This window comes from Jatropha curcas, chromosome 1, assembly GCF_041381405.1.
Source record: "Jatropha curcas cultivar XTBG-Jc1 chromosome 1, XTBG_Jcur_1.0, whole genome shotgun sequence".
NCBI lineage: Eukaryota > Viridiplantae > Streptophyta > Magnoliopsida > Malpighiales > Euphorbiaceae > Jatropha > Jatropha curcas.
The window spans coordinates 23,829,887-23,839,385 of record NC_143151.1 but is presented as its reverse complement, the minus strand read 5'-3'; the positions used below and the strand labels follow the sequence as shown (position 1 = coordinate 23,839,385).

At 32.0% G+C, this 9,499-nt stretch overlaps 1 protein-coding gene across 1 annotated transcript; it reads right to left on the bottom strand.

Annotated features, from left to right (window-relative positions):
- Positions 1-11: 11 nt before the first annotated feature.
- Positions 12-2,473, bottom strand: LOC105630076 (putative flavin-containing monooxygenase 1). The gene is made up of 5 exons (XM_089721028.1): positions 1,809-2,473; positions 1,426-1,663; positions 1,170-1,345; positions 731-1,089; positions 12-507 (listed from the first exon to the last, which is right to left on the bottom strand). Exons 1-5 carry the CDS (start codon positions 2,244-2,246, stop codon positions 162-164), a joined length of 1,557 nt encoding a protein of 518 aa, XP_089577154.1. The 5' UTR covers positions 2,247-2,473; the 3' UTR covers positions 12-161.
- Positions 2,474-9,499: the final 7,026 nt, after the last annotated feature.

The following is a 9,499-nucleotide window of genomic DNA, read 5'->3' as shown; positions in this document are numbered from 1 at the left end:
AGGTAGAAACATCTTCTAATGCTGCCAATGATTTTATTGATGAGACTCTCGTTCGCTTGTATTTCTTATATCTGGAAGTTAATCATGCAATTACAGATATAATGGTTCTGATGATAAACTTGAATATTTATTGCAGCTAGCAATAGCATGACAAATAAGCTTCACTGAGATGAAGCATAGTCCATAGGACCATAAGGCTCAAACAGTTCAGCAAGAAGTCCCTTCTTTCTTTTAGTGTTCCAACCCATGTCCTTACATAACTGGTCATTATACCATATATGAAGAGCACCAATGCATGATCTTCTATATTGTCCACCTGAGTATCGCTTCATGTAATTGTTCCATTTCCCCACATCTTCCTCCATCTCTTTGATGCTAGGTAGTTTGAATGTACCATCAAGAAGTTCAGCTAGCCATCGGCATCTAATCTCCGAGGTATATAAATTTGCAATACTTTCTGAGAATCCGATTACTGCGACTTGCGGAATTCGGGGTTGAATGCATTCCCTGTTATCATAGGTATCATGTCAATCTCTCATTAACAAGAAACTTTGTTCAATAAGACTTAGAAAACTATAGTTTTGGTGAAGGAAGAGAGATTCTTTTATCGCTTTCTGAATCGTGATTTTCCAGCAGTTAAAACATAAAATAAAATGCAGTTCTGAAAAGAAGATCCAAACTTAATATGGATACTGCATTTATAAAACAAAGGTTTTAGTTAAACACCAACCTGTACAATGGAACTGTTGAGTTTGGGGATCCTGCTATGAGATCTTGAAAGGTTTTAGATGCGAAGATCTCCTTGAGTTTTGTGTCTCCTCTGAATCCTGTTGCCAATATAACTAAATCAATCTTTAGAGGAGACGGCTCACCATCAACACAAACCCCATCTTTGAAGAATCTAATGTTGCGTGATTTCTTCAAAATGATGCTTCCCTCTTCCACTTTCTTGTAGAAATTTTCTGGTATTGTTGAGACCAAACAAGAACTAATTTGTTGAAGAAAGCTTTGTTTAGGTACCATTCCAAACTTGGCCAAAGGAAGCTTCCACTTGATATAACTTTCAACAAATTTAGAAAATATCCATCTCTGATAGAAAATGATTGCAGATAAAGATTATTTCCAATCAGTTACCAATAATGCAAGAAAAGCAAAAGTTGAAACGCTACCACGGGTGAAAGAAATGTTGCTAATATATAATGAAAGAAGCTTTCTCCAGGTTTGTGAACCAAAAGCTCTGCGAATCGATTAAGATACAGATAAGCAAGAGGCACTCCCCAAGGAAGGTAATCGGGGAGGGTCCAATGTTCAGTCTTGTATAACAAAGTACAAGGAAGTTCCACTCCTGGAAAATATTATGTGAGAAGAAATTTATTAATATTCTTTTTGTGGGTTTAATGGAAAACTTAAGAGATAGTTAATTACCATTTGCTGATGCACATTCCATTGCTATGTCCAGTGCAGATTTTTGGAGGCCAACAACCATTATTCGCTTCCCTCTGATGAAATTTGCTGCAGTTTCATGGTCCATCGCAGCATAGTCCATGGAGTGTACTACCTCCCCTTCAAATGCTTCAGGTCCCTCATCCAGTGGAAACTCTGGAATGTTAGGAACATCGCTGAACCGTCCTAATCCAAGAATTATAAAGTCCACTTGGTAAACCTGCATTTGGAAGAACCATTTCAGTTTCTGCAACTTCTTCAATATAACTCTATATTAGTTTGTTTAACTGTTTGAATTAACTGCTCTCTTAATTAATATCCTAAGGGCATTCATTAGAAAAACCAATAGTATTATCTATAGGTACCTCAATTGAAAGGCTCTGGGTGTCCTCTACTGTGACGTTCCATTTCCCTTTTGAACTAAAAGGATCACCAGTGCCACCCCAAAGTTCCCAGGATTCCATCTCTTCCTCAGAAACTCCCTCATAGCTTACACTGACAACTTTAGTATTGAATTTGATGTGTCGTAGCAAGTCGACATGGCGAGCATATGATTGAAGATAGTCCAAGACTTTATCTTGGTTAGGGAAATCTTCTGTGACTGAAGATGGCCAAGGAAAATCTGAAAACTGATAGAGTGCTTTTGGAGTCTGGAGCTTCGTAGTCTCAAATGTTTTAGTCCACACTCCTCCAATACTGTTCTGCAACTCGAATACAATCGGGTGGTAACCCTTTGACAGAGTATATTTACAGGCAAGGAGACCACTAATGCCTGCTCCAATGGTTCCTACTTGCCTTCCCATTTCTGAGGAACTGCTAATCAGCTTCTCTGAGCTTTTCTCAAGCTCTAAACGACCGATTTGATGCTTCGGCAGTGGGGCTACACTTTATGCTATATCCATAAACACTCCAGAAGAATCTATTTGATGGCTAACAGTGAAAAGGACTATTCGATGTTATATTTTTCAAAGATAAAGCCATTTGGTCAAGAGAAATCTATCCTCCTTTTCGTTATCTTTTTTGGCTGTGTTTGGTTTGATAGGTTTATGCTTTCAAGGATGTATTTTCCGTTTTCCTTATACGACAAGTCTGTGTATTATGAATGAATTGATTAGTTATGGTTTCCCATTTCTTGTGAAGTCATTGGTTTCCGTTTTAAATTGTTAGATATTGGCGAAAATAGTAATGAATAAAAAATCAAGATCCACATTGCATGATACAAAGTCTAAAACTATTATAAATTATAATTTCACACGTAAAAGTTCAAATCTAAATTTTCATTTGACTATATATTTAAATCGACTCTAACTTTATTAATTTTTAAAAAAATTCATTTCAAAAGGACCTATCTCATTTGAAATTAGCTAAAGCTTCTTTTATTTAGGTACACCGACACTCCAATTCAAAATTAATTACCAACAAAATAGTTAGAATCAAATATAATCCATATTACTTAAATTTCAGTTCCAAAATAGGGTTACTTTTGAAATTTTACAATTTGAGATGTAAACTCGGCTAAGAACCAAAAGTTAAGGATAAAAAAGAACAAGGTTGGACATTCAATCTAATCTGGCAGATTTGAAAATATAATGGATTGAATTGGACGAATCATTTTTATAATTCATGGATTCACTAGGTATATCCATAGACTTAACCCAATCCGTATCATAAAATATTTTAGATTATAGGCATGATATTAGTGTCGAGTGGGTTTGGAAACAAGCTAACATGGATGCTCACACTCTTGCTAGAGCATCTATACGACATGCTTGTCTTCAGATTTGGGGTGATATTCCGTCTTGTTTGTTAAACTTTTTCCATTGAGGTATTGCTGTATTATTTCATTTAAAAAAATTATAAAGTATCTTAGTTAATTTAATTTAGTTTATAATTTTAAATATAAATACTAAATTATTTAAATATTTAATAGGCCTTCTCTTTGAAATTATTTTCTTTAATATAAATTTATTTTGCAATATGCTAATGCAACATATTATAGTTCAAAATTTCTAATATAATTATGTTACTAATTTTTTTTTAAATTTGATTGGTTATATTTCTTATTAGAAAATTTAATTTTCAAATATTGTTGCTTATTATTATTATTATTATTATTATTATTATTATTATTATTATTGTTATTGTTATTAAAAAATTTTTAAATGTTGTGATTAGAATATTTTGCAGTTTGTAAAAATTGTTGTATAATTATATTTCAAGTATATCTAATTTTGTTAGGTATTTCTTTTCAATAGTTATATTTTATTTTGACCTACAGATTTACATTAGACCTGTACTCAATCCATTCATAACCTGCGGATTCACGCAATTGATGAGTTGGATTGAATTAAAAAAATCAGTGATTCACATATACAGGTTAGGTTCTTTAAATCACGCAATTGATGAGTTGGATTGAATTAAAAAAATCAGTGATTCACATATACAGGTTAGGTTCTTTAAATCGACAAATTCAACCCAATCTGACCAACGTGCAGCCTTAATAACATATATACCTAGAGCAATCCTAATCAATGATGACTTGTTGCTTGTTCCTTTTATGCCTTGTTGCGTGAGGCCGAAAGATATATATGCTTTAGAATGGTTGATTACATAAATTTATTAATGTGCTTTTCACAAAAAAAATCTTGTGGCACTCTCAACTTTTGTTTGTCCCGTTGAACATTTCAACTTATAAAATTATAAATGTTAAATACTTTATTTTACCTATTGAATACTTCAACTTATAAAATTAGACCAATTGACCACTTATTGAAAATTTAAAATGTAAAATAATTGTTCCAAAAGTTATATTAACCACATATCAAATCAATATTTTGCATATAAAAGCCAAAAAAAAAACTTAAAATTTACTATTTTAATGTAAAGAGGTGTGAAATTATTTTAAAAAATAAAATTCAGGATGCCACAAAATTGATTTTATAATTCAACGTGCTACAAAGTTTTTTTTTGTCAAAGTTTAGGGATTAAATGATATATTTGGTTGTTTTAGATTACAAAATTTTATGCACATGAAACAGATATAAAGTTGGCCAAAATTTAATCAAAGTATAAACCATGGTTTAATACAGTATTACCTCTCTTATTGCTTTTCTGAAACGTGCTTTTCTGAAACGTCGTATCTAAACGCGATGAATATGCGTATCAAAATATTAAAATTAGCGAATAGAGTGAATTGATTGTTATATAACACTTACAGTCAATTTTTTTTTTTTTTTTAAATTTTTCCAGGTCTTAAACTTTTAAATCTTTTGAATCAAGGGAGAAGGTCCATTGGGGCCCAAAGGGCCCTGGCCTTCCAAAAAACAAAGTTAAAAAAAAAGTTTTTGTTATAAAGATTACATTTTAATCCTTTAAAATATAGAAACCCCCTAAAAGTCTAAAAAAAATTTATTTGGCTCCTTCAAAATAATTATGGCTCCACCCCTATTTCAAACTACAGTAATTAGTGCTAAGGAAGGTTACAACCATTAAAGAAACTTAAGCTAAAAAGGACCTGGTCTGTCAGCTTCCGCAAGCCAACAGCAGAAGTTAAACAATTTATAGTTTTTAAGTTTACCAAATAGTTAAAAAATTATTCTATTTAATAAAATAAGCTATCAATTATATTATTTCTCATGCATTTCAAAGTGAATTTAAAAATTTTTTTTTTATCAAAGTGAGTACCCATATAGCTTATCCCACATCACAAATTTACAAAGTGCGGTATCCTGTATTCATACTGTGTACTCTGACGAACTATGCATGTAGCACTCAGAAAAGAAACTCTAATGTCACCATAGAAATAGGCAACCTGCATATCTTCAAGGCGGCGAAACGTAATCCATAAGACCGTAAGGTTGGAAAGTTAAAGCAATAAATCCTTTCTTGCTATAATATGGTACTGAATATCTTTTCTTATGCTGGTTCCATTTTTCCACATCCTTTTCCATATCTGTATTAGTTGGTATCTTCAAGAAGCTCAGGTAGCCATCAACATCTTATTTCTGAGGCCCACAAGTTTTAAATACGCAAAACAAATTTAAAATGGTATTGAATTTTTTTAATTTTTCATAATTTAACAAAGTACAATTATCTCAAATTTCTAGAGAAGTTTTGTTATCATCTAAATATCATTATTCAATGTTTTCAAAATTATTTTCTTGAAAATACACTTTCCTAAGAATATGAAGATCATAAACAAAATATATGCTACCTATGTACCCTGTTTTTGTTAATTTATTTATTATGGTGAAGACATACAAATGAGCGGGTATTGGATTGACTACAAGTGAATTAATTCTATATTAAATTAAATGTTGATTTAATATCATATATCTCTTCTTATAGTAGTCCCATGAAATTTCCTAATGAATAAAAAAAAAATGTAAAGATTATATTATTGAGATTTTTTTCTTAGTATGAACTACTGTTATCTCCGGGTCACTAGCTGAGTTTAAATCCTACCTTCGCTGGATTGCTCGTAAAGAGTAAATTACTCTCAGTGAATATTTGCTCTATTCATGAGTATGAAATTTAACGCCACTTAAAAGAGAAGAGTATCGAACTATGTATCCCCACACACTGGTTGATTAATAATATTGAGATGTAAATCTTAATGTTTATTATTTTTAAAATATTCTATTGCCTAATATTTATGCAAAAAATTAAGAGCTTATCCTTAATGGCTCTCTTATTTTAAAAAATTGTGAGCATAATTTAATGGACTAAGAAAAACTTATCGTAATTTTTATTCTTTTTTCAATAAATAATGTAAAGTAAAAACACTAAAAAAATAAATATGAAATTTAAATACCAATATTTAGAATATAAGAAAGGAAAACGAAAGCTAACCTGTAGAGAGGAACTGCTGCATTGGAGGTCCCAACTAGCAATTCTCGAAAGGTTTTGGAGACCAACATGTCTTTTACCTTTTTGTCTCATTTAAATCCTGTGGCCAAAATGACAAGACCAGTCTCTAGAGGTTGATCCCGACCGTCAATATTAATGGCTACTTTGTTGAAGCTGAAACTTAGAGCTTTCTGTAGTATGATGCTTCCGTCTTCAACTTTATCAAAGAAATTTTTTGGTGCTATTGCTATTGTACAAGAACTCAGTTCATGAAGAAAACTGTGCATTGGCAATATTCCAAACTTTGCCAATGGAAGCTTCTTGCTAATATGGCTTTTCACGAATTTCGAAAATGTCCATCTCCGTATAATTTCCAAAATATAAGTCCGTTTTAAATTTGTTATTTTGTCCCAAAATATAAGTCGTTTTGTGTATTTCAAGAAGTAATAAATAATATATTTTTAATATTGTCTTTATTTACTTTAAATACAATAAATATTTCACTAGCAACTATTGGTTTTGAAATAAAAGGTAATTGGTCAAATTATGCTTGAGTTTATTAATCAAGGAGAATTAATTGTTTCCTTAATCATTGTGCAAAAACTTTAAACGAATTATATTTTGGGACAGAGTGAGTAATTTGTATCGTTATGTTCACAAATTTATCTATGAAATTATTATTTAATATAATTTTGAGACTATAATTGATTCACTAAATAACATGGAATATGTATGAAAAATAATAAAAAAAAATAACGAGGCTTATTAGTTGAAAATGAAATGTAGATGAACAAAAGAAATATTAGCAAAGGTGTGAGAATTTTGGTTCATAGAGCACTCCCCAGACTTATTAAAAAACAAATATGTTATGAGTATTAGCGAAGTAACAGGATATTTATTGGCCAAAAGGATTAGGCCATATATTAATAGAATTATATTTCAAATATTCTTTGTATTTGAACTTAGTCTTTGATTTTGTAAATTTTCAGTTTAAGGTGCGGCCTAGTACGTGGGAATTTCAGTTGTAATTCTTGTATAAATTCTCTACTCTGCTGTTTATGAAACACATAAAAAAATACAATAGCATTTGAGAGTTCTTTCATGGTATCAGAGCTTAAACCATTCATTAGTTATCAATTATGTCTTCCTCTGACACTACATCTACCATTAACATTCCTTTCAATTCTATGTCCTCTTCTCATATCTCTTCACATTCATTCTCTATCAAATTAAACACCAAAAACTATATTGCATGGAAAATGCAATTCACTCCTTTGCTTAATTACCAGAAACGTCATGGCTACATTGATGGCTCTAAACCAGCACCACCAAAAACTATCACCAACATTGGGTCTGCTATTTCTGTTCCTAATCCTGAATATGATTTATGGTTCGAAAAGGATCAAATGCTTCTATCTTGGATTCTCTCATCTTTAACTAAAGAAAATTTTTCATATGTTTCTGGTTTAATTTCATCTTTTGATGTATGGAAGGCGTTATCTCATGCCTTTGGTTCCGTTGCTCAAAATCGGCAACTTCGAATACACATTGAATTGCAAGAATTGAAAAAGAATGATCTATCCGTATCTGATTATCTCCATAAAGCAAAAACTTTGGCTGATGAGTTACAAGCAGCTGGTCGCCCCATTTCTTCTGCAGAATTCAATGCGATTATTTATCACAATATTGATTCCGAGTATCATTCAATCATTAGCTCCGTGAATCTCAAACCTGAACCTGTTTCTTTGTATGAATTGTATGGGCAATTGGTTGCACATAAAATTTTAATCAAGAGTTCACAAGAGCCACCTATAGCCAACATTGTCATGAAACCAAATAATACTGCACCTATTCTTCCTACTCCAAATCGCCCACCTATCTTTTACAATTACCGGTGTCAATCCAATGGAGTTAGACCCAGAGTATCGTGCCAGATTTGTGGTCTTACAAATCATACTGCTGACCGTTGTCGTTGCAGATATAACTCCAATAATTCCCGGCCTAGTCCTAATATCTATCCACAAGCTAATTATCACTCTTATGGGCAACCACCAACTCCTATGAATCCCTTTGTGCCTAACAATCTGCCTGTTTTATGGTTCCCTGACACTGCAGCAAATTATCATGTCACTCCCGATCTTTCTGCTCTAAGTACTGCGGATGAATATAAAGGAACTTATCAACTTCATGTGGGTAATGGTAAAGGTTTGCCAAAAACACATATTGGTATAGCATCTATTCCATCTCCTTTAGGTTCTTTAAAGCTCAAAAATATTCTTCGTGTTCCATCTGTTATTAAAAATTTATTATCTGTCCAAAAATTCACAAATGATAATTCCTATTTTTTTTTGTTGTTAAGGATCAGGTTACCAAGAAGGTTCTACTTCAGGGACCCAGTGAAACAAATTTTTGAGTCCAATAAAGCAAGCGTGTGTTGTTGATCGGTTAACCATGGATGAATGGCATTCACGTCTAGGTCAACCCCACACTAGGACTGTTTCTAAGATTGTCAATAATTTTCAACTTCCAGTTTCAACTTCTTCAATGTCACCGTGTTCTTCATGTTTGTTAGGCAAACTATCTAAAATTCCCTTAGCTCCAGTTCCACATAAAAGCAAATTTCCTTTTGATCTTGTGTATGCTGATGTTTGGGGTCCAGCTCCAATGCTATCTTGTTTAAGACATTGTTACATGTTTCTTCTTGTTGATGATTTCACTTGTTTTTGTTGGATATTTTTCATGAAAAATAAAAGTGATGTCTTTCAATTATTTCTTAATTTTGAGAAATATGTTGAGCGTCAATTCAATTCCAAAATTAAGTCCTTTCATTCAGATTGGGGTGGTGAGATTCAAAAACTTCACAAATATTTCCAAACTTGTGGCATACAACATCGTATTGCATGTCCTTATACACACGAACAAAATGGCACAGTAGAAAGAAAAATTCGACATGTAGTTGACACTGGACTCACTCTTTTATCTCATGCCTCAATTATTTTTAAATATTGGCAATATGCTTTTGAGACAAGTGTTCAATTAATTAATCTTATGCCTTCTCCTGTCACCAATCAAACATCCCCATATTCCATCTTATTTCAAAAACATCCACACTACTTAGAATTAAAACCTTTTGGCTGTACCATTTTTCCTCTACTTCGGCCATATAACAAAAATAAATGTAATTTTCGTACTCAATCGTATGTTTATC

Coding starts and splice junctions, on each gene's coding strand:
- LOC105630076 (XM_089721028.1), bottom strand. CDS start 2,246: ATGGGAAGGCAAGTAGGAACCATTGGAGCAGGCATTAGTGGTCTCCTT. Junction 1,090..1,169: donor CAACATTTCTTTCACCCGTG/GTAGCGTTTCAA, acceptor ATTTTCTATCAG/AGATGGATATTTTCTAAATT. Junction 508..730: donor TCAACAGTTCCATTGTACAG/GTTGGTGTTTAA, acceptor CTATGATAACAG/GGAATGCATTCAACCCCGAA.